We start from the raw sequence: 24,531 nt of genomic DNA, 5'->3' as shown, positions 1-24,531 counted from the left end.
TGTCATTTCATCTGATCTCTGGCCCTATGTCTTGGACACTCGGGTGAAGAGAGGGGCTGAGCTGTCAACTGATCACCACCTGGTGGTGAGTTGAATCCGCTGGCGGAGGAGGAAGCTGGACAGACCTGGCAGACCCAAACGTATGGTGAGGGTCTGCTGGGAACGTCTGGCCGAGCACTCTGTTGGGGAGGTCTTTAACTCCCACCTCCGGGAGAGCTTTTCCCAGCTTCCGGGGGAGATGGGGGACATTGAGTCCGAGTGGACCATGTTCTCTACCTCCATTGTGGACGCGGCTGTTCGGAGGTCTCCAGTGCCTGTCGTGGCGGCAATCCCTGAACCCGGTGGTGGACACTGGAAGTAAGGGGTGGCGTCAAGCTGAAGAAGGAATCCTATCGGGCCATGTTGACCTCCAGGACTCCTGAGGCAGCTGACGGGTATCGGCAGGCCAGGCGTGCTGCAGCTCGGGCAGTTGTGGAGGCAAAAACTCAGAACTGGGAGGAGTTCGGGGAGGCCATGGAGAAGGACTATCAGTTGGCCTCGAAGAAATTCTGGCAAACCATCCGGCGCCTCAGGAGGGGGAAGCAGTACTCTGCCAACACTGTTTACAGTGCGGGGGGGGAGCTGTTGACCTCGACTGGAGACAATACTTTGAGGATCTTCTCAATCCCACCGTCATGTCTTCCATTGAGGAGACTGAGGCTGATGACTCAGAGGTGGACTTGTCCATTACCTAAGCCGAAGTCACTGAGGTGGTTTGCAAGCTCCTCGGTGGCAAGGCACCAGGGGTGGATGAGATCCGCCCTGAGTATCTCAAGTCTCTGGATGTTGTGGGGCTATCTTGGTTGACACGCCTCTGCAACATCGCGTGGCGGTCGGGGACAGTGCCTATGGAGTGGCAGACTGGGGTGGTGGTCCCTCTTTTTAAGAAAGGGGACCGGAGAGTGTGCTCCAATTATAGGGGAATCACACTTCTCAGCCTCCCAGGGAAGGTTTACTCCAGGGTACTGGAGAGGAGAATTCAACCAATAGTCGAACCTCGGATCCAGGAGGAACAATGCGGTTTTCGTCCTGGTCGCGGAACACTGGACCAGCTCTATACCCTTCATAAGGTGCTCGAGGGTTCATGGGAGTTTGCCCAACCAGTCCACATGTGCTTTGTGGATCTGGAGAAGGCATTTGACTGTGTCCCCCGTGGTATTCTGTGGGGGGTGCTTCGGGAGTATGGGGTTCGGGGCCCTTTACTAAGGGCTGTCTGGTCCCTGTACGAACGGAGCAAGAGTCTGGTTCGCATTGCCGGCAGTAAGTCAGACCTGTTCCCGGTGCATGTTGGACTCTGGCAGGGCTGCCCTTTGTCACTGGTTCTGTTCATAATTTTTATGGACAGAATTTCTAGGCGCAGCCAGGGGCCGGAAGGAATCCTGTTTGGGAACCACAGGATTTCATCTCTGCTTTTTGCGGATGATGTTGTCCTGTTGGCTTCTTCAAACCAGGACCTCCAGCATGCACTGGGGCGGTTTGCAGTCGAGTGTGAAGCGGCTGGGATGAGAATCAGCACCTCCAAGTCCGAGGCCATGGTTCTCAACCGGAAAAGGGTGGCTTGCCCTCTTCAGGTTGGTGGAGAAGTCCTGCCTCAAGTGGAGGAGTTTAAGTATCTCGGGATCTTGTTCACGAGTGAGGGAAGGATGGAGCGTGAGATCGACAGGCGGATTGGTGCAGCCTCCGCAGTGATGTGGTCGCTTTACTGGTCCGTCGTGGTGAAGAAGGAGCTGAGCCAAAAGGCGAAGTTCTCAATTTACTGGTCGATCTACGTTCCGACTCTCACCCATGGGCATGAGCTTTGGGTAATGACCGAAAGAACAAGATCGCGGATACAAGCGGCCGATTGAGTTTTCTTCGCAGGGTGGCTGGGCACTCCCTTAGAGATAGGGTGAGAAGCACAGTCACTCGGGAGGAGCTCGGAGTAGAGCCGCTGCTCCTCCACATCGAGAGGAATCAGCTGAGGTGGCTCGGGCATCTTTTTCGGATGCCTCCTGGACGCCTCCCTGGGGAGATATGTCTGTGAATATTCTCAGTCATCCAGGTCATAGTAACTATGGGTGGTAAAAGAGAGCAACTGGACTTGCTTGAAAATTCTTGAAGACGTTTCACCTCTCATCCGAAAGGCTTCTTCAGTTCTGTCTGACTGGTAGGGAGTATCAGGTATTTATCCTCTCATGGATGAAAAGCTCATCTAAGGTGTCGTTGAGTCATCCTGTTGGCGTGGGTCACTGGGGGCTGAATGTGAATGGCCTCGAGAGTCGTCAGGGTGATCAATGGATTGCCCGTTAAGGTGATCAATGGAATGCTGATTCTCTCTGTCCTCCTGTGAGCCACTGAAAACAGCTGGGTTTTGGTGTGCATTCAGTTGTCTGGGAAGTGTGCCAAGGACTGCATTGTAGGTGGCTGATAAATTATGTCTTAGACCCCCACCTCTGTTCAGTGATGGCCGTTCCAGGTTGACAAAAATGGCTTCTTTAACTCCTCGCTCATACCAACGATCCTCTCTGGCTAAAATGCGTACGTTGGAATCCTGAAATGAGTGTCCTTTGTTGTTAAGATGAAGGTAGACAGCAGAGTCCTGGCCTGAGGAACTGGCTCTCCTGTGTTGAGCCATACGCCTGTGAAGCGGTTGCTTGGTTTCACCAATATACGAGTCCGTGCATTGCTCACTGCACTGAATTGCATACACCACGTTGTCCTGTTTGTGTCTGGGTATTCTGTCCTTAGGGTGGACCAATTTCTGCTTCAGGGTGTTACTGGGTCTGAAACGTACCGGAATGTTGTGTTTGTAGATGTTTGTAATGTTGTGCTTCTACAAACACAACATTCCGGTACGTTTCAGACCCAGTAACACCCTGAAGCAGAAATTGGTCCACCCTAAGGACAGAATACCCAGACACAAACAGGACAACGTGGTGTATGCAATTCAGTGCAGTGAGCAATGCACGGACTCGTATATTGGTGAAACCAAGCAACCGCTTCACAGGCGTATGGCTCAACACAGGAGAGCCAGTTCCTCAGGCCAGGACTCTGCTGTCTACCTTCATCTTAACAACAAAGGACACTCATTTCAGGATTCCAACGTACGCATTTTAGCCAGAGAGGATCGTTGGTATGAGCGAGGAGTTAAAGAAGCCATTTTTGTCAACCTGGAACGGCCATCACTGAACAGAGGTGGGGGTCTAAGACATAATTTATCAGCCACCTACAATGCAGTCCTTGGCACACTTCCCAGACAACTGAATGCACACCAAAACCCAGCTGTTTTCAGTGGCTCACAGGAGGACAGAGAGAATCAGCATTCCATTGATCACCTTAACGGGCAATCCATTGATCACCCTAACGACTCTCGAGGCCATTCACATTCAGCCCCCAGTGACCCACGCCAACAGGATGACTCAACGACACCTTAGATGAGCTTTTCATCCATGAGAGGATAAATACCTGATACTCCCTACCAGTCAGACAGAACTGAAGAAGCCTTTCGGATGAGAGGTGAAACGTCTTCAAGAATTTTCAAGCAAGTCCAGTTGCTCTCTTTTACCACCCATACTCCCTGGGGAGGTGTTCCAGGCATGTCCCCCCGGGAGGAGGCCCCGGGGAAGACCCAGGACACGCTGGAGGGACTATGTCTCTCGGCTGGCCTGGGAACGCTTCGGTGTTCTTCCCGAGGAGCTGGCCGAGGTGTCTGGGGAAAGGGAAGTTTGGGCTTCCATGCTTAGACTGCTGCCTCCGCGACCCGGTCCCGGATAAAGCGGAAGAAGACGAGACATCCTTATTTTATTTTTTCCTTTCTTATTTTTTGAATAAAAACCCTTTTTGTATCACTACCCTTCTAATGCACAACATGGGTCAAAAATGACCTGCATTCATTTTCCAGGTTATTTCATGTACGGCTGAGTGTTTCTATGATATACTTTTGAAATAAATTCATTTTGTCATTTACTTTTCCAAATATGCAGTAAATATCTTGTTTTTGTTTAGCACAAATCATCATTTTTATTTTTCCTTTCTTAAGTTATGAACAAGCACAGCTTTTGTAATTCTACATCAAGTTTACACACATGGGTCAGAACCGACCCGCATGCATTTACTACAGCGTTTGGTGGGAACTGTGAATTGTGCTTGTGTCAGACATTTCACAGCTCAGCACAGCGCCCTTTGCCCATCTAATACATGCAAGTAATGTTTTTTTCAATTGTTCTAACATTACCTTAGAAAAAAATTGATTATGTTTAGGTTACCTTGAGAGTGAGTAGATTACTTGTCAGAAAGTTACAAGTAATTACTATTAGCTACCAAGCTGTTGACATATTCTACTTTAGTTAGCTAATTTTATTGTAGTTGGCTTAGCTAACTACATAGTTAATAAATAAATAACTGGCCCCATTCACTGCTAAAGTAATTACTTGAAAAAATTATTATTATAGTATTAAGACATTTAATTTTAAATCATGGCGGCACGGTGGTGTAGTGGTTAGCGCTGTCGCCTCACAGCAAGAAGGTCCGGGTTCGAGCCCCGTGGCCGGCGAGGGCCTTTCTGTGCGGAGTTTGCATGTTCTCCCCGTGTCCGCGTGGGTTTCCTCCGGGTGCTCCGGTTTCCCCCACAGTCCAAAGACATGCAGGTTAGGTTAACTGGTGACTCTAAACTGACCGTAGGTGTGAATGTGAGTGTGAATGGTTGTCTGTGTCTATGTGTCAGCCCTGTGATGACCTGGCGACTTGTCCAGGGTGTACCCCGCCTTTCGCCCGTAGTCAGCTGGGATAGGCTCCAGCTTGCCTGCGACCCTGTAGAACAGGATAAAGCGGCTAGAGATAATGAGATGAGATGAGATGAATTTTAAATCACACTTGGATGACCCATGTGTAGTAATATAAAAATTATTTTTGTTCATAAAGTAGGAAAGAAAAATTAAATTAATGATTTGTGGTAATTAAAAACAAGATATTTAAAGAATACTTGGAATATTCAATCATAAAATAAATTGATTTCAAAAGATAGAGCAAAGAAAAACTCAGTCAGCAGGAAATAACCTGGAAAATGAATGCGGGTCATTTTTGACCCATGTTGTGCATTAGAAGGGGTGTGCATATGTTTTGCATCAAAGGGTTAAATTCAAGCGCGAGATCATGAAAAGAGATGCTGGTGAAGGAGGGACTCTTTATAGCTGTTATAGTCTAAGTGATAACAGGAACTAACTTGTCTTAGAGACGTTCCATTATGTTAGACGTAACTATAAATGGTTAGAAAGTGCAATGTGTCAGTCATTAATGAATAAAAAAATTGTAGTCGTTGACAAAATTGTTGTGGTATAAAGGTAATTTAAAAAAAACAGCAGGGAGTGCTGGTAAAGGAAAATAATCCATTTTGGGATTAATTATTTTCATATAACAGCATGTCTGATAGTATTTTGTCTGAGTAGAAACAACATCAGAAAACAGCGTAATATTAACACTTTAATATTAGCAAGTATCCTTTGATTGATCCAGTTTTAAATGCGTTTTTGCTAACCTGCCGTTAACCTGCGCTTTGTCCACCCTGCTGGTTGATCTGTACATTTTTGCGATGGTCTCAGGGGCTGGAGCTGGCTGACTCACTGAAATCATCTTATACACTGCCTCCATCTCAGGAGATCCAGCAAAGAACGCAGGCATGCCATTGGCCAGCTTTAAAATAGAGCCTACAAAATCACAAGCAGACGTAGAGTAACATATAGCTGCCATCCAGTATCATGGAAAAAGTTTGACTATGACTATGTGCTTTGTGTATTTCTTGTGTATTACAATATATTATATGGACACGAGTGTTTTACTGGGAAATACGCCACTCGTATTTTTCATACCAGCTACATCCGGGACATTGAGAAACAAAACCGTGATAATCTCTATATGTCAGTCATGAGGAAATCAATGAATTGTTTTGATAAATTCGGGTACTTTTTGCTGGTGAATGTGTCGATATAATAGAAGGAAAATCACATGTTGGCTTGAAGATATGAAGTTTATCTTCTCGTGTTGAAAAATTCGCATTTTTCATATGAAATACATGACGGATCTGAGTGACATATTTAAATAATATTGGCTGGTGTTGAGTGGTATATCAGATATATTCCATTCGGATGGAATGGAATACATCTGATATACCACAAAAAAGCCAGCCAATATTATAATTATAATTATTATTATTATACATACTCTCTTCTTATCAGTATTCTCGAAGGCCAACGCTAGCTTCACGGCAAGTCAGAGCTAGAGCTAATCGTTCTTGCATTGAAAATATGTTTACCACTCGAAGATAAACTTTATATCTTTGCACAACCATGTAATATCGTCTATATATGACATTACTACTGTACTCAATGGTGGCTGGTGGTAATTTTTTTTTTTGGTGGGTGGCATAGTGAATAATATATCACGAATATATTATGTGTGCATGTGAGAGAAATCTTAGTTTCTCTGTCGTTAGTCTGTGCTACTTGCTCTTGGTAGTACGGGCTTGACCACTTTATTAGCATTCACTGACACTACTGATGAACGCTACACCGGCTGGAAGGTGACTTCACTGCTGCGCTAATAGCACTAACCTGCGGGTAAGCTAGCACTGGCCTTCGAAAATGATGATGTGTCGATATGAAGAGAGTGTGTATGTATTATAATAATACATACACACATAATAATTGGCTGGAAATTTTCGTGGTATATCAGATATATTCCATTCAGCTAGCATGATATTGAACAAGTTGAAGACGAGTAGCTGAATGGAATATATCTGATATACCATGAAAAAAGCCATTATTATTATTATTATTATTATTATACATGCACATTCCTTTTGGGTGTTCAACGCGTCTTTCTCTTTCAAAATTCTCTCGAAACCTTCTGTATTTAACAAAACAAACCTGGCAGCCATGCTTGTTTACAAATTGTCACAGTCGCTCGCTAGCACGGAAGTTTTACGTCTCTGACGTCATGCTGTCTTGACAGCCATGCAATGTCATAAATCATTCAACGCTCATTCTCCATTGGGTAGAGTGATGTAATACACATAAGATAAGCGATATGCTAACAATATTGCATGCTATCAAACCAAATGAATGAAATTGGAAATTGGCTAGAAGGGAATAGAACATGTTTTTATTCCATCGAAAAAGTGTCATTTGTGTATAATAATTCCAGATATTTCACTCTGATGACGTCACTCCTAGTGTTTTCCTGCTGACTGGATGTGCGTTGTCAAAATGGCGAACTGGTTCAAAATTAAAATTCTTTTGATTAAATTGTGTATTTTTGTTTTGTGGATGTGTCCATATAATATAAAGAGCATTACATGGTGGCATGAAGATATGAAGTTTATCTTCTCGTGTTGAAAATATTTTTCACTCGTTTGCTTTGCTCACTCATGAATATATACACCACTCAAAGATAAACTTCATATCTTCGTGTGACTGTGTAATATCCTCTGGTATGGTATGTGTACACAATAGTACACAAAGGTCAACATTTAAAGATGGCTTTTCATTTAAAGAAATAATAATATTTATGTGCATAAATATCAATTAACTCTCTTGTCACAGCAAGGTGTTTATATTAAGTACACATTTAGAGCCCTAGACTACAAATTGCCATTTAAGTACATCTACATTTCTATTATCTAACTGCAAACATTTAGAAAAGATTCACAACAGAGACATAAATTACTGTCTGTACACATAAACAATACTGACCAGCCACTTTGTTCAACCACTATACATCTGTTCTTTTATCACTCAGCCAATCGTGTAGCAGCAGCACAATACATAAAATCATTCAGACAGTACATGTCAAGAGCTTCAGTTAACATTCACATCTAGCCTTCAATCAATGACCTTAACCATGTCATGATTGTGGGGTTGGATATTTCAGAAACTGCTGACTTTTTCACAGAATGCTGTAAATAACCAAAAACATCCAGGCAAGCAGAAATGCCTTGTTGATGAGAAAGGTCCGAGAAGAATAGTCAGACTGCTTTGAGCTGGCAAGAAAGCTATGGTAACTCAAATAACCACTCTTTACAACCGTGGTGAGCTGAAATGCATCTCAGAATGCACAACAGAATATTGGAAAAACATCACAGTCTTTTTTTTTTTTTGGACATATTGTGCATTCTGAGATGCTTTGCTTATCACCATGGTTGGGCATTTGAGTGCAAAAGTTTGTGCACCCTAAGATTCAGAGATCATTCTAAATAGTGGTCAAATAGTGCATGTTAAAATATATTAAAACAAACTATTAAAAAAAGCATTCATGTCAATTTATTAGATTTATATTTATGTCTCTTTAGCTAGACAGAGAGACAGTCAGATAGATAGATAGATAGATAGATAGATAGATAGATAGATAGATAGATAGATAGATAGATAGATAGATAGATAAAGTTAGGTCCATATATATTTGGACACTGACACAAATTTTGTTTTTTTACCTGTTTACTGAAACATATTCAAGTTATAGTTATATAATGGACATGGACATAAAGTCCAGACATTCAGCTTTCATTTGAGGGTATCCACATTAAAATTGGATGAAGGGTTTAGGAGTTTCAGCTCCTTAACATGTGCCACCCTGTTTTTAAAGGGACTAAAAGTAATTGGACAATTGACTCAAAGGCTATTTCATGGGCAGGTGTGGGAAATTTCTTCGTTATGTCATTTTCAATTAAGCAGATAAAAGGCCTGGAGTTGATTTGAGGTGTGGTGCTTGCATCTGGAAGATTTTGCTGTGAAGAAAACATGCGGTCAAAGGAGCTCTCCATGCAGGTGAAACAAGCCATCCTTAAGCTGCGAAAACAGAAAAAACCCATCCGAGAAATTGCTACAATATTAGGAGTGGCAAAATCTACAGTGGCGGCACGGTGGTGTAGTGGTTAGCGCTGTCGCCTCACAGCAAGAAGGTCCGGGTTCGAGCCCCGTGGCCGGCGAGGGCCTTTCTGTGGGGAGTTTGCATGTTCTCCCCGTGTCCGCGTGGGTTTCCTCCGGGTGCTCCGGTTTCCCCCACAGTCCAAAGACATGCAGGTTAGGCTAACTGGTGACTCTAAATTGACCGTAGGTGTGAATGTGAGTGTGAATGGTTGTCTGTGTCTATGTGTCAGCCCTGTGATGACCTGGCGACTTGTCCAGGGTGTACCCCGCCTTTCGCCCGTAGTCAGCTGGGATAGGCTCCAGCTTGCCTGCGACCCTGTAGAACAGGATAAAGCGGCTAGAGATAATGAGATGAGATGAGAAAATCTACAGTTTGGTACATCCTGAGAAAGAAAGAAAGCACTGGTGAACTCATCAATGCAAAAAGACCTGGACACTCACAGAAGACAACAGTAGTGGATGATCGCAGAATAATTTCCATGGTGAAGAGAAACCCCTTCACAACAGCCAACCAAGTGAACAACACTCTCCAGGAGGTAGGTGTATCAATATCCAACTCTACCATAAAGAGAAGACTGCATGAAAGTAAATACAGAGGGTTCACTGCACGGTGCAAGCCACTCATAAGCCTCAAGAATAAAAAGGCTAGATTGGACTTTGCTAAAAAAAACATCTAAAAAAGCCAGCACAGTTCTGGAAAAACATTCTTTGGACAGATGAAACCAAGATCAACCTCTACCAAAATGATGGAAAGAAAAAAGTATGGTGAAGGCATGGTACAGCTCATGATCCAAAGCATACCACATCATCTGTAAAACACGGCGGAGGCAGTGTGATGGCTTGGGCATGCATGGCTGCCAGTGGCACTGGGTCACTAGTGTTTATTGATGATGTGACACAGGACAGAAGCAGCCGGATGAATTCTGAGGTATTCAGAGACATACTGTGTGCTCAAATCCAGGCAAGCTGATTGGTCGGCGTTTCATAATACAGATGGACAATGACCCAAAACATAAAGCCAAAGCAACCCAGGAGTTTATTAAGCAAAAAAGTGGAATATTCTTGAATGGCCAAGTCAGTCACCTGATCTCAACCCAATTGAGCATGCATTTCACTTGTTAAAGACTAAACTTCAGACAGAAAGGCCCACAAACAAACAGCAACTGAAAACCGCTGCAGTAAAGGCCTGGCAGAGCATTAAAAAGGAGGAAACACAGCGTCTGGTGATGTCCATGAGTTCAAGACTTCAGGCAGTCATTGCCAACAAAGGGTTTTCAACCAAGTATTAGAAATGAACATTTTATTTACAATTATTTAATTTGTCCAATTACTTTTGAGCCCCTGAAATGAAGGGATTGTGTTTAAAAAATGCTTTAGTTCCTCACATTTTTATGCAATCATTTTGTTCAACCCACTGAATTAAAGCTGAAAGTCTGAACTTCAACTGCATCTGAATTGTTTTGTTCAAAATTCATTGTGGTAATGTACAGAACCAAAATTAGAAAAATGTTGCCTCTGTCCAAATATTTATGGACCTAACTGTAGATAGATAGATAGATAGATAGATAGATAGATAGATAGATAGATACCTGAAGACAGTGGTGCACAAGTGATGTCATACACCTGCTCTTCCTCATCCTTCTTCTTCTTTTTCTTCTTCTCTTCCTCCGGCCTGAGGAGTGACAGCTCCTCTGGATGACGAATATCTGCAGGAGAGAGTGATCAGCCAAAGAAATAAGTCTACCCAGTCAATTTCACTAATTATGATTTATAGACCCTGGGGCCATTCTCTGAATTCCTTTATGAATTTGCGGATTTCATTTCAAACCTGGTTGTTTCTTTAGACAAAGCGTTAATTGTTGGAGACTTTAATATTCACTTTGATAACCTGGAAAACCCTCTGAAAACAGCATTCATGTCCATTTTAGGTTCAGTAGGGGTGAATCAGAACGTCATAGGCCCCACTCATAATGGTGATCACACGCTTGAGCTAATATTAACTTTCAGATTAGATATAGAAAATATAGTCACACTTCCACAATCTGAAGCTACCTCAGATCATTATCTCCTCTCATTTGAAATACATCTGAGCAATAATATATGCACCTTGCCATGCTATTGTGTCAAATGTACATTCACGTCAACTACTGCACTACTAGAGTTTTATCAACGGTCTTCCAGAACTTTGATCGGCTCACCGTCAGACCCCACAGAACTTGATCAGGCAACTGAATGCTTAGAGTCGATGTTCTGCTATACTTTGGATAATGTAGCACCACTTAAAAGAAAAATAGAGAGAAAAAGCTTGTACCGTGGTATAATGATCACACATGCACCTTAAAACAGACCACTTGAAAATTAGAACGTAAATGGTGTCAAACTAAACTGGGAGTATTCCAACTAGCATGGAAGGAGAGCCTCCTGAACTATAGGACAGCTCTTAGTGCTGCTAGATCAGTGTATCTCTCCACCCTAATAAAAGAGAACAAAAATGATCCTAGATTCTTATTTAATACTGTAGAAAAAATTAGCTAGGAAATATAGCTGCAAGCAGTGATGAAGAACCTGAGCACCTCCGGTATACCAAATCTGGCATGAATCCAACAAACTGCCTAGGAGGAGAACATCAAAATGTAACATGTGTCAAAATGCACAAAACCAAAAATAACTCACTTCCTGTTGAGTACGGCTAATAAAATGTATAATGTTTTGTTCGTCTTGGGACACTCCACACGCCTACCAAATTTGACACGGATAGGTCAAACTATATACCAGGCAAAAGTCTCAATGACATGTGGGGGCACTATGGAGTCCCCCAGACACACCCGGGGCCAAGCCTCTATCCCAGAGTAGCAGCGGCCAGGAGTGATGTGTGTACCAAATTTCATGAGTTTTTGTCCATGGGAACCACCTAAAAAATGGCCAAGTCTTGGAAAACTAGATAGAACTCGACGCCAATGGCATCGATGGGGATGCCTCCACCCAGTAGACTACACACCTTATTAAGTTGTGATTTGGGGATGGACATTTGACCTCACAGTAATCTTGACCTGGTGAAATTACTTGTATTAGCCTTGGAGATATTGTGTTCACAAGGTTCCCGGATAGACATTTGACCTCACAGTGACCTTGACCTTAGACCTTTTGATCTCAAAATCTAATCAGTTCATGTTTGTCCCAAAGTGCACAAATGGTGAAAGTTTGGTGAAATTCCTTTCATTAGCCTTTGAGATATCGCGTTCACAAGGTTTCGGGACAGACACACGGACGGACGGACGCACGCACAAGCCGAAAACATAATGCCTCCTGCACCTTATGGTGGCAGAGGCATAAAAAAAAAGAATAACTAGACTGCATTTCCGCAGAGAAAATACAAAGTGTGCTTGCTGAGCTGTAGCAGAACAGCTATCATGCTGGCATGCTAAAAGCTAGCATGCCAACATGCTAATGCAAACATGCTAATGCTAACATGCTAACAACTAGCATGCTAACAGTTAGCATACTAACATGCTAACAGCATACTAACATGCTAAAAGCTAGCATGTTAACATGTTAATGCTAACATGCTAATAGATAACATGCTAACAGCTAGCATTTTAACATGATAATGATTAACATGCTATTTGTTAAAATTCCAACACTTTAAGGCTAATATGCTGACAGCTATCATGCTAACAGCTAACAGACTAACATGCTAATGGCTACTATGTTAACTTTTAGCATGCTAACATGCTGAGGGTGACATGCTAACAGCTAACATGCTAACAGTTAGCATGCTAACATGCTCAGGCGAACTCGCTAACAGCAAACATGTGAACTCTGCATGCTACCATGCTAATCCTAACATGTTAACAGCTCTCATGCTAATGGTGCTAATGGTGAACATGCTAACAACTTGCGAGCTAACAGCAGGCACGATATCGTAATGGGTAACATGCTAACAGCTAGCATGGTAACACGTGAATGCTTATATGCTAATTGCTATCGTGTGTGCATGTAAGTATTCCTAATAAAGTGGCCATTGAGTTGAAGTTGATTTGCTGTCAAAGTCTCAAATGAGCAGATCCTTGCCAAATGCATCATCACCTATGGGGGAAGGGAGGAATGACTCAGTCAAGCTTCCATTGATTAGCGGCAAACTGGACAGTGTTGCCAGATACTGCTGACGTTTTCCAGCCCAAAATATGTTCAAATCCGCCAAAATGCACTTAAAACCGCCCAATCTGGCAACACTGAAACTGGAGAAAAAATGGACGGATGAAAGGCAAGACAAAGACGAGTGCGGGTCAGAACCGATATCATGTGTGTGATGGTGATTTGGCCTGAGGTGCCGTATGAAGTTTGGTGGATGTGTGGTGAAGTGTTACTGAGCAAAACTCCATTCATTTGAATGGGGCCAAAAATCAATTGGAGCCTATGGAGGTACGGTAGAAAGAGATGTGTGAAAACCAAGGAAAAGACGAGTGCAGGTCTCAGATGAGGGGATGGATCTGTGCGGGGACTTGGCCTGAGGCATCAAGTGAAGTTTCTTGAAGTTTGGTCACTTGGTTAAAAAAACTGACGGAGAGTGAAAGTTTTTCTCCTGAAACACCATTCATTTTCAATGGGGCCAAAAATCAATGCAAGCCTATGGAGGAAAAAGGGATGAGCAAAAAGAAAGGAAAAATATGAGTGCGGGTCAGAACCGATTGCATGTATGTGTCGGGGGAGTTGGCCTGAAGTATCACATGAGGTTTGGTGCATCTGCAATGGAGCGTGTCTGAGTAGGACGATTCGATTCATGAGCCCTATTCATTCTCTATGGAAAAAAAACAAAAGAAAAACGAAAAGAACAAAAGAACGGGCGCATTGATCCAAAAGCTGTATACAAGCACACTACACCACTTCGGGCCAGACGTCTCAGAGTTGGAACGGTGTCTCTATCTCGAACGCCCTAGGAGGAGTAGTGGATCCAAAAAACGTGTCAGAATAAGGCAGAATAAGTAAACTTAAGAAGAACAATAGCGTGCTTGCCTTTGGCAAGCACACAGCAGCCTTCGGCAAGCACACTAATAATAATAAGAAGATTCCTTAGGCAAACAATAGGGCCTTGCACCTTGGTGCATCACCCTTTGGTGGACACCAGAGGCCACGCACCTTCAGTGCTTGGGTTCTAATAAGACCACCACAGAAACATGCACACTTTCAATATGTAGTAGTGACAACTTTTTTCAGTGGCAAAGTTGAAAATATTTAGGCAAAAAAAAAAATCAGACTATTAATTTAAAGCCTGACAATTTGATAACTAACACTGTAGATAACAATATAACTGTATCAGATCAGCAAATAGATGTTTTACTCATCTTTGAGAGACTGAACTAATTTCACTAACATCCTCATGAATATCATCAATTTGTGTACTAGATCCATTAAGGCCCGGTCCCACTGCACTTACGGATGCAAAGAGGATGTAAAACGTAAAAAAATCTTTGCCATCCGTTGGAAAACGCTATGCATCCGTTGTGTACTCATTGCATACATGCTTCATACGCTCTACCCATCAAGCATCCGTCCACTGTGATTTCATCCGCGCAAAAAGTTTTGAGCTGCACAAAACTTTTAGAACGGATGAACTTTCCGCCGTGTACGATGTAAATCCGCGACATATACGAGCAACAAACATTCTATGTCCGTTATCATCCGTTAAACGTCTGCTGTATCCTCTCTGCATCCTCGCAACTCACATCCGCTGCAGCTGAAAACGGAAAGAGGGAGGAAAGATAAGGTACATGAAACGTCTATTCATCGTTAGTAGCACGGAAATAGAAAGGATGTAAGCGTATGCATCTCGTATATAAAGTATTCAAAACGGACAAAGCGTTTATATCTGGAATGTATCTCGTATATTTAGGATGTCTGGAGTATGTCTAGAGTATGTAGAAGGACACCTAGCGGACAATCGATATTTTGTATAAAAAGGGGGAGAAAATCATCTAGTAGTAGAGATGTATCGATGTAGCCGCCAGCACGTCTTTCCGCTTTATGCTGACGGCGTGCGTGCTGCATCCCTTTATATCCGCGGAGCAGACGCAATTCATACCCCTCACATGCGCAGTGAACGGTCTGCATCCGATATACATCCGTGCAACATCCCCTTTGTTTCCGTTAGGCGTACGTGATGCATCCCCTTCATCCGCTATGCATCCGCTCTTTCTGCTATGCGTCCGCTTCTCAGTTATCACCGGTAACCCCTTCGGAGCTGTCATCCACTTCCATCCGCTTTCATCCGCTAGGCTTCCTATGAACATGCGTTTAACATCCCCGCTATATACTACCCACGTCCGTTCTTTTCCTTTCTGTTTTCGCAAATTTTCGCCAATTTTGTCCATTTCTGGAGCGGATGAAAACGGATAGAGCCACCCCCGAAATTTTGCTCGTCTGCTGTGTCCTTTTTGCATACGTTTTGTGTCCATCGGCCAGTGGGACTGGGCCTTTACCTACACGTTTTTTTCAAACAGATGCTACCAGGAGCAATTGAACCTCTTCTAAAATTAACTCTTCCTTTAACACTGACTATTTAACCAACCCCTTTAAACTCGCAGTTATCAAACCCCTGATTATAAACCTGACCTCGACCCCTGTCAGCTGTCTAACTACACGCCAAAATCAGACCTCCCCCCTTTAACTTCAAGATCCAAGAAAAGACTGTGGCACAGTAGTTATGTTCATACCTACATAAAAATAGCATTCATGAAATGTTTAGTCAAGCTTTCTGTTAATATCTTTGTAATAGGTAAAGGAGCTGATCTGGAGGGTTCTTGGGCATAGAGTCTTTTGGTAAACTGGGATGCATGGATGCTGTCCCACTCCCTACTGTCACGCGTTCACTTGGGTTTGTTGACGGTGGAGTGGCTGGCCGCTTTATGTCCCAGGGCTCCCGCATGTCTGTGTTACCTTCTGGCTACACATGCCATTTCTGAGATACCAGTGATGCTGACCTTTCTTGCTCTCGAGACCTGCTTGATCCATCCATCAAGCTGAGATGTCATGCACACAAATCTGTATTTCTGGATTTAGCTATCATTTTCACCCTCACACACTTACTGAGCAGCCTGCAGATGCCCATCACGCTGCGGAACATGGGGCCAGAGAAGCAGACGAGGAGCCTGAGGGTGAGTCCATTGGGCAAGCCCAACCTCAGGGGTTTGTGCTGGGGTGTGAGGCAGAGACGAGCATCAGCGTGGATCCCATACTTATCCAGTGTCCACGACGGCCTCAGCAACCACTGCTGCTTCTGCTCCCACCAAAGCGCATGGTCTGACCAGTCCTTCTTAATCTCTGCAACACAGCACAGAACATTACACAAAGTTCCGAGTATCCAATAACTTATGGATGCATTAAACCATCCAGGTAAACTTGGACATAAGCACGAATCTAATCCAAATCTAATCCAAGCATAGAAGTGAATTGAGGCTTCTGGGATTTGAACACAACCTTTCAGCCACAAACACATCTGTGTAAAATATTATGATTATTTACATTCTTTATAGGGGCGGCATGGTGGTGTAGTGGTTAGCGCTGTCGCCTCACAGCAAGAAGGTCCGGGTTCGAGCCCCGTGGCCGGCGAGGGCCTTTCTGTGCGGAGTTTGCATGTTCTCCCTGTGTCCACGTGGGTTTCCTCCGGGTGCTCCGGTTTCCCCCACAGTCCAAAGACATGCAGGTTAGGGTAACTGGTGACTCTAAATTGACCGTAGGTGTGAATGTGAGTGTGAATGGTTGTCTGTGTCTATGTATCAGCCCTGTGATGACCTGGTGACTTGTCGAGGGTGTACCCCGCCTTTCGCCCGTAGTCAGCTGGGATAGGCTCCAGCTTGCCTGCGACCCTGTAGAACAGGATAAAGCGGCTACAGATAATGAGATGAGATGAGAGAGTGCCCCTGCTTCAGCTACATTTTCCCCTACAATGGCCTTAATAAACCGTTGTACTTTTCACTCAAAAATATATGTAATAAAATTATTGACCCTCCTAAAGACTATTTAAAGCCAGACAGCCTTTCGATTTCATAAAATCGGTGAAATTTAGTCCCCTCTGAAATTTGGTCATTGTGATATATGTTTATTTCTGCAAAATCTAAAAAAAAAAAAAAAAAACCAGGCCATTCAGTGGCTGGGAAGTTATTTAATTTGAGGGGATTCCCAAGCAAATAATTTGCATGAAATCACTCACTTTGCTCAGTCAAGCAGACAGAGGAAGTCCGTGTGCGCATGCGAAGGTTTACGTACTTTGACTGTACACTGACAGTTCTATCATTCTGTCACTAAACGAACAGCTGATCACACCGAGGTGCTCGCTGAGCGCCGATATTTATTAGTTTGGTCCTGCGTTTCCTTTCCTTCGTATATAACATAACGTCTTTTCTTCTCACTTTCTGTTACTGTAGTTGGTCTTTCACGTTTCATTCGCACACTCACGTCCTCCATTTTTCTCTCCTGTTTCAAATTTGTATCCCACAATGCCTTGTGTGAACGGGGAAAGCCCACCACGTGATGCATGATGTAATATCTTGAATTGGGTCATGGTGAAGCAGGAAAAAATTGCGGAGAATTTAGGACCACGTGGCTCTAAATTCATTAGTTGTTCTATTAAAAAAAACTAATAAAATTGGAAGTCTGTGATTCGAATTAAGTAGCTTTCAGTCCACTAAACAAAAATAATTGCATGTCTGGGAAAATTTTTTTATGACCTACACTTGAAAAATCTGAAAGGCAGTCTACCTTTAAAATAAATGCAGACACGTACGAGGATATTTTAGTCCCAAACCTGGTTGCTTCTACCAGGAGGTTACAGTAGGACTTGGAGATCTTTCAACAAGATAATGACCCCAAACTAGAAACGGTTCAATACAGGAATAGTTATGAGAACACAATCAGTTTACTAATGAGCAAATTTGAACCCTGGATTTATAAACGGTGTGGTATGAATGGAAGAAAAAAGTCTACATGTACAAACAACAGAGCTTGAAATCAGCATTAACCTTGTAGCTTCATCTTTGTTAGATGTTACACTAGTCGGCTCATGTTACTGATGGTGTGACCGAAAATTTTGAAATCAAATCCATTCATTGCATATGTGCTCATTTTCACAGGAGGGTGCTATTACTTCTGTAGCTGTAGCTCTACAGTATTATGGTCAGTGATTAAAAGGACATTAAAAGGACCAATGAAAAACTGGTGAGTCTTTCAAAGCAAGTAATACATACTGTATGGTGCAATCATGACAAGGAACCAACAACTCATATTTCTGTTTCAAAAATGTTTTTTTTTAATCCTTACGTGTTTTTTCAACGATTTTAAGGATGACACCTCCAATATGGAGGTCAGATGTGACGCTGACTTTAAGAGGTGGAGCTTCTGGTCCCAGTTCCTCTACGGTGATGGACAGATCCCACACTGCCATGCTGAGAGGCATCACCATACAAAAAACGCGCACACACACACACACACACACACACACACACACACACACACACACACACACACACACACACACAGAAACAGAAAGGTAAAGTGAAGTGAAGTGAAGTGAAGTGAAGTGAAAGTGGATCATGTAAGGAATAAAGTGTAAGGTGGTGTGCTGTGATAGGAAATTATTATACATACAGGACACTTTTTCCATGGAATAAAAACTTGAGTTCTATTTCCTTCTAGTGCGTTTCACTCATTTGGTTTGATAGCATGCAATATTGTTAGCATATCGCTAATCCTGTGTGTATTACGTCACTCTATCCAATGGAGAATGAGTGTTGAATATGGTTTACAATATTGCATGGTTGTCAAGACAACATGACGTCACACGTCGGAGATGTAAAACTTCCATGTTCACGAGTGACTGTTACAATTTGCTTCGTTAAATACGGAAGATTTTGAGAGAATTTTGAAAGAGAAAGACGCATTGAACCCCCGAAAGGAACGTGTACATATAATAATAATAATAATAATAATAATAATAATGCCTGGCTTTTTCTCATGGTATATCAGATATATTCCATTCAGCTACTCGTCTTTGACTTGTTCAGTATCATGCGAGCTGAATGGAATATATCTGATATACCACTCAATGCCAGTCAGTATTACAACCCCGATTCCAAAAAAGTTGGGACAAAGTACAAATTGTAAATAAAAACGGAATGCAATGATGTGGAAGTTTCAAAATTCCATATTTTATTCAGAATAGAGCATAGATGACATATCAAATGTTTAAACTGAGAAAATGTATCATTTAAAGAGAAAAATTAGGCGATTTTAAATTTCATGACAACAACACATCTCAAAAAAGTTGGGACAAGGCCATGTTTACCACTGTGAGACATCCCCTTTTCTCTTTACAACAGTCTGTAAACGTCTGGGGACTGAGGAGACAAGTTGCTCAAGTTTAGGGATAGGAATGTTAACCCATTCTTGTCTAATGTAGGATTCTAGTTGCTCAACTGTCTTAGGTCTTTTTTGTCGTATCTTCCGTTTTATGATGCGCCAAATGTTTTCTATGGGTGAAAGATCTGGACTGCAGGCTGGCCAGTTCAGTACCCGGACCCTTCTTCTACGCAGCCATGATGCTGTAATTGATGCAGTATGTGGTTTGGCATTGTCATGTTGGAAACTGCAAGGTCTTCCCTGAAAGAGATGTCGTCTGGATGGGAGCATATGTTGCTCTAGAACCTGGATATACCTTTCAGCATTGATGGTGTCTTTCCAGATGTGTAAGCTGCCCATGCCACACGCACTAATGCAACCCCATACTATCAGAGATGCAGGCTTCTGAACTGAGCGCTGATAACAACTTGGGTCGTCCTTCTCTTCTTTAGTCCAAATGACACGGCGTCCCTGATTTCCATAAAGAACTTCAAATTTTGATTCGTCTGACCACAGAACAGTTTTCCACTTTGCCACAGTCCATTTTAAATGAGCCTTGGCCCAGAGAAGACGTCTGCGCTTCTGGATCATGTTTAGATACGGCTTCTTCTTTGAACTATCGAGTTTTAGCTGGCAACGGCGGATGGCACGGTGAATTGTGTTCACAGATAATGTTCTCTGGAAATATTCCTGAGCCCATTTTGTGATTTCCAATACAGAAGCATGCCTGTATGTGATGCAGTGCCATCTAAGGGCCCGAAGATCACGGGCACCCAGTATGGTTTTCTGGCCTTGACCCTTAGGCACAGAGATTCTTCCAGATTCTCTGAATCTTTTGATGATATTATGCACTGTAGATGATGATATGTTCAAACTCTGCAATTTTACACTGTCGAACTCCTTTCTGATATTGCTCCACTATTTGTCGGCGCAGAATTAGGGGGATTGGTGATCCTCTTCCCATCTTTACTTCTGAGAGCCGCTGCCACTCCAAGATGCTCTTTTTATACCCAGTCGTCATGTTAATGACCTATTGCCAATTGACCTAATGAGTTGCAATTTGGTCCTCCAGCTGTTCCTTTTTTGTACCTTTAACTTTTCCAGCCTCTTATTGCCCCTGTCCCAACTTTTTTGAGATGTGTTGCTGTCATGAAATTTCAAATGAGCCAATATTTGGCATGAAATTTCAAAATGTCTCACTTTTGACATTTGATATGTTGTCTATGTTCTATTGTGAATACAATATCAGTTTTTGAGATTTGTAAATTATTGCATTCTGTTTTTATTTACAATTTGTACTTTGTCCCAACTTTTTTGGAATCGGGGTTGTGTTTAAATATTTAACGACAGGGTGGTGTGATGTGTCCTGATATTGTAGAACGTCCTCAAAACACGGTAGTTTCACGTTATCTTATTATTACATTATAGGAACTACAAACAGCTGTTCCTTCACCAGCCTGTGTTTTTCTCTCACTTGGAAGTTAATAAGACAAAAGAAAACGCTTGTAATGTTCCCAAGAAAACATAAAACACAAATTTTGTCTGTTTCCAGTGATGAAAATCTTAAAGAACTTCACTCTATCAATGAGTCTTCATTTTGTTACATAACATGTTTTTAATTTATTTATTATTACATTTGCGAATTCACAGCGTAGAGTAAATTTTAGGGTCATGCTGTTTTGTAATTTTCCTTTTCACTGAGTGTTGCCTCTTCAAGGACTAACAACTCAGAACATTCTGCACCGAAACATGTTCATCTTATCATGCTCGTTACGTGCGTAGCAGATGTGTGTATGAGCCAGTGATTAGAGACAAGATCCAATGGCGTGTGATTTGGGCATGTAATTGCAATGATGTAATGCAATAGATGTAATGTCTCCTTTTTATCTAGTAAAGAGTATATATAGATTTGAGAACAAAGGGACGGTGTGAGGGGTGAGCCGAACCCTCATCACTTGTCCGTTTCTGCAATAAACCTTTTTTCTCTTGCAAAAGGACGAGACTGGTGTTGGTGTTTGTCATTTTTCCAAGACATTAACGTATTAGAACTAGTGTATTAATACACCATTGTGACTTGAATTACAGAAAATTATACCACAATTAGTCCCGGTCCACTAATCTGATTGGTGGAGTGGCGTTCCAAGAGTGCTGATATTTCACATAATGGCAGTGGAACGTTTCACTGTGTGTATCATGCCACTCGTCTGTGTCCTGAATGTAAAATTCCACTTCCTAGTTCAAAACAGTTACCACGGTAGTGTTAGCGACGACATCAGCAGACGTAGCAAAAAATACTTTTCAGGAATATAACTTTTGACTTAAAATATTAAATCTCATCAAATCAAGATGAAAAGGAAGAAAGGATGCACATTTTAGCTGTAGCACCTTTAACAAGAATGTACAAATCAGTGTGAGATAGCTAGCCAGCGCTAGATAAAGTAATGAGTGTGGCTTCTTCAGGATCTATGTTTGCTCATGGACCAAAAATAAACGGAACATTTGTGTATATTTTGTCCAAAATGTCACTCACAAGCTATTAATTTCTTGTTTATCAGACATAATGATTTAACAGAGCTATAGTACAATTTGTTTTATTCTATCCGCATTCACTGGATATGAGCGATCAGGCGCTCTGATTGGCTACTCTACTACTAGGCTATCAGCTCATATACCATGAGTAGAGAAAAACAAAATGGCGGCGCGTGTTGCTGAACCAATCGAGGACAAAATAAAAACTCTACTCAAAAACAAAACTCCAAAAATGTTTATCAAGTATTTAAAAGAAACAGAAATAGCTAAGGGCGGCACGGTGGTGTAGTGGTTAGCGCTGTCGCCTCACAGCAAGAAAGTCTGGGTTCGAGCCCCGTGACCGGCGAGGGCCTTTCTGTGCGGAGTTTGCATGTTCTCCCCGTGTCTGCGTGGGTTTCCTCCGGGTGCTCCGGTTTCCCCCACAGTCCAAAGACATGCAGGTTAGGTTAACTGGTGACTCTAAATTGACCGTAGGTGTGAATGTGAGTGTGAATGGTTGTCTGTGTCTATGTATCAGCCCTGTGATGACCTGGCGACTTGTCCAGGGTGTACCCCGCCTTTCGCCCATAGTCAGCTGGGATAGGCTCCAGCTTGCCTGCGACCCTGTAGAAGGATAAAGTGACTAGAGATAATGAGATGAGAAATAGCTAAAAGAATATAGGTTCCCCTCCCCAATATCTCCTTTTCCACACTCCAGCCCAGTTGGTGGTGGTAATGCACCTTTAAAGCTAGACGGCCTTTCGATTTCATAAAATCAGTGAAACTTAGTTCCCTCTGAAATTTGGTCATTGTGATATATGTTTATTTCTGTAATATCTCACAAAATATCAGGCCATTCTGTAGCTGGGAAGTTATTTAATTTGAGGAAATTCCCAAACAAATAATATGCATGAAATCGCTAGCTTCGTGCAGTCAAGCAGACAGAGGAAGTCTGTGTGCGCATGCGCAGGTTTACCTTTGACCGTGCACTGACAGTTCCATCATTCTGTTGCTAAATGAACAGCTGATCACACCGAGGTGCTCGCTGACTGCCAATATTTATTAGTTTGGTCCTGTGTTTCCTTTCCTTCGTATATAACATAATGTCTTTTCTTCTCGCTTTCCGTTACTGTAGTCGGTCTTTCATGTTTCATTCGCACACCAACGTCCTCCATTTTTCTCTCCTGTTTCAAATTTGTATCCCACAATGCCTTGTGCGAACAGGGAAAGCCCACCATGTGATGCATGACGTAATATCTTGAATTGGGTCATGGTGAAGCAGGAAAAAATAACGGAGAATTTAGGGACATGTGGCCCTAAATTCATTATTTGTTCTATTTAAAAAAATAATAAAATTTGAAGTCTGTGATTCAAATTCAGTAGCTTTCAGTCCACTAAACAAAAATAATTACGTGTCAGGGAAAATTCTTTTTATGACCTACACTTGAAAAATCTGAAAGGCAGTCTACCTTTAAGTTGGTTTGCCAACCGTCAAAACACCCTAAAGAAAAAGAAGAAGAAAACCCACAAAAATACAAAAAAACCCCCAACAAAATATGGAATGAAAGTATTTGATGATAAGAACATATCTTTTTTTATTTTTCAAGAATTATTATTGCAGCATTTTTCACAAATTGCTACGGTCACTTCGCCGCTTTTGTTTACATTCTAAGCGGAAATAATTTTGTTGGACGTTTTGTATAAAGTTTTTATTTATTGAATTTGCAAAAAATACAAATAAAAATGCTCTGTTTCTCAAAATCCAGTGAATGTGGATAGAATATAACAGTTATTCCACTCAATCTCATCGTACATGGTTTATAGCCGACTCGGTGCTACGTGCCTCGTCAGCGATCAGCTCATGTACGACTCGATTTCGTGGAATAACTGTTAATCATAATTTCTGTTTCTATAATTAGTTACAATACTCATACAGTAGTCAAAGCTTTATTAAACCAACAACAAACATTTAAGAGCACCCTTTAAAAATGTTATGTGATATCAGAAGCAAAGTTGTGATAGAAAGTTGTTATTATATTGTAGGCTAGAATTAAAGACCACATCAAGCGCTCTTACGTCTCTCCCATAAACCCCAACTTGACTTGTACTAACAGAACGTGCTTGGCCATGAGGTGGTCAAGGCCTAACTAATTTTTCATTCTACTTAACAATATCGAACACACACACACACACACACACACACACGCTCTCTCTCTCTCTCCCTCCCATTTGGTACTATTTTCTCCTTCTTACCTGGTTTGTGGTCGTCAAGAATCAACTTAACAGACTACGCCCTTGGTCTTTGTCACTCTCTCTTCCACAGTTTGACTCTTCTGTCACTTCCTCCTGTCTCTCTGTCATTCTCTATCCTACACTGTCACACACACACACACACACACACACACACACACACACACACACACACACACACACACACACCAGTTGAGGTTTCACAAAGTGCAGACTGTTCCTCTTTTAGCTGATTTCTTAAGTGTTCTCTTCACAGGGTTTCTTTTCCTGTTTTGAACACAGCTTTGAGAAGGAACCAAAAACAAAAATTTCACACACTTGGTTACATGTGTTCATGCAAATCAAGACAAACACTGCAAAAGAAGATCTAATCCAGTCAGCAAACTGGTATTTAATATAAACAAATAAACAAACAAAAAAACAGCTGCTGCTTTAATGAAAAAAGAAA

General features: G+C 42.2%; 1 protein-coding gene across 1 annotated transcript in view; it reads right to left on the bottom strand.

Annotated features, from left to right (window-relative positions):
* The window catches only part of im:7154036 (fermitin family homolog 3), a 42,748-nt gene extending 18,545 nt beyond the window's left edge, over window positions 1–24,203 (bottom strand). The window contains exons 1-5 of the mRNA XM_060912610.1: window positions 24,087–24,203; window positions 18,249–18,373; window positions 16,020–16,253; window positions 10,526–10,642; window positions 5,552–5,720 (exon numbers count right to left, since the gene is read on the bottom strand). Of these exons, the coding sequence (XP_060768593.1) occupies window positions 5,552–5,720; window positions 10,526–10,642; window positions 16,020–16,253; window positions 18,249–18,372 (644 nt within the window). The 5' untranslated portion in view covers window position 18,373; window positions 24,087–24,203. The remainder of the gene's footprint in view (window positions 1–5,551; window positions 5,721–10,525; window positions 10,643–16,019; window positions 16,254–18,248; window positions 18,374–24,086) is intronic.
* Window positions 24,204–24,531: the final 328 nt, after the last annotated feature.

The sequence above is a fragment of the Neoarius graeffei genome, chromosome 28 (assembly GCF_027579695.1).
Source record: "Neoarius graeffei isolate fNeoGra1 chromosome 28, fNeoGra1.pri, whole genome shotgun sequence".
Lineage (NCBI taxonomy): Eukaryota > Metazoa > Chordata > Actinopteri > Siluriformes > Ariidae > Neoarius > Neoarius graeffei.
Note: the sequence above shows the minus strand (reverse complement) of the source record. Positions and strands in the feature narration are given on the sequence as shown.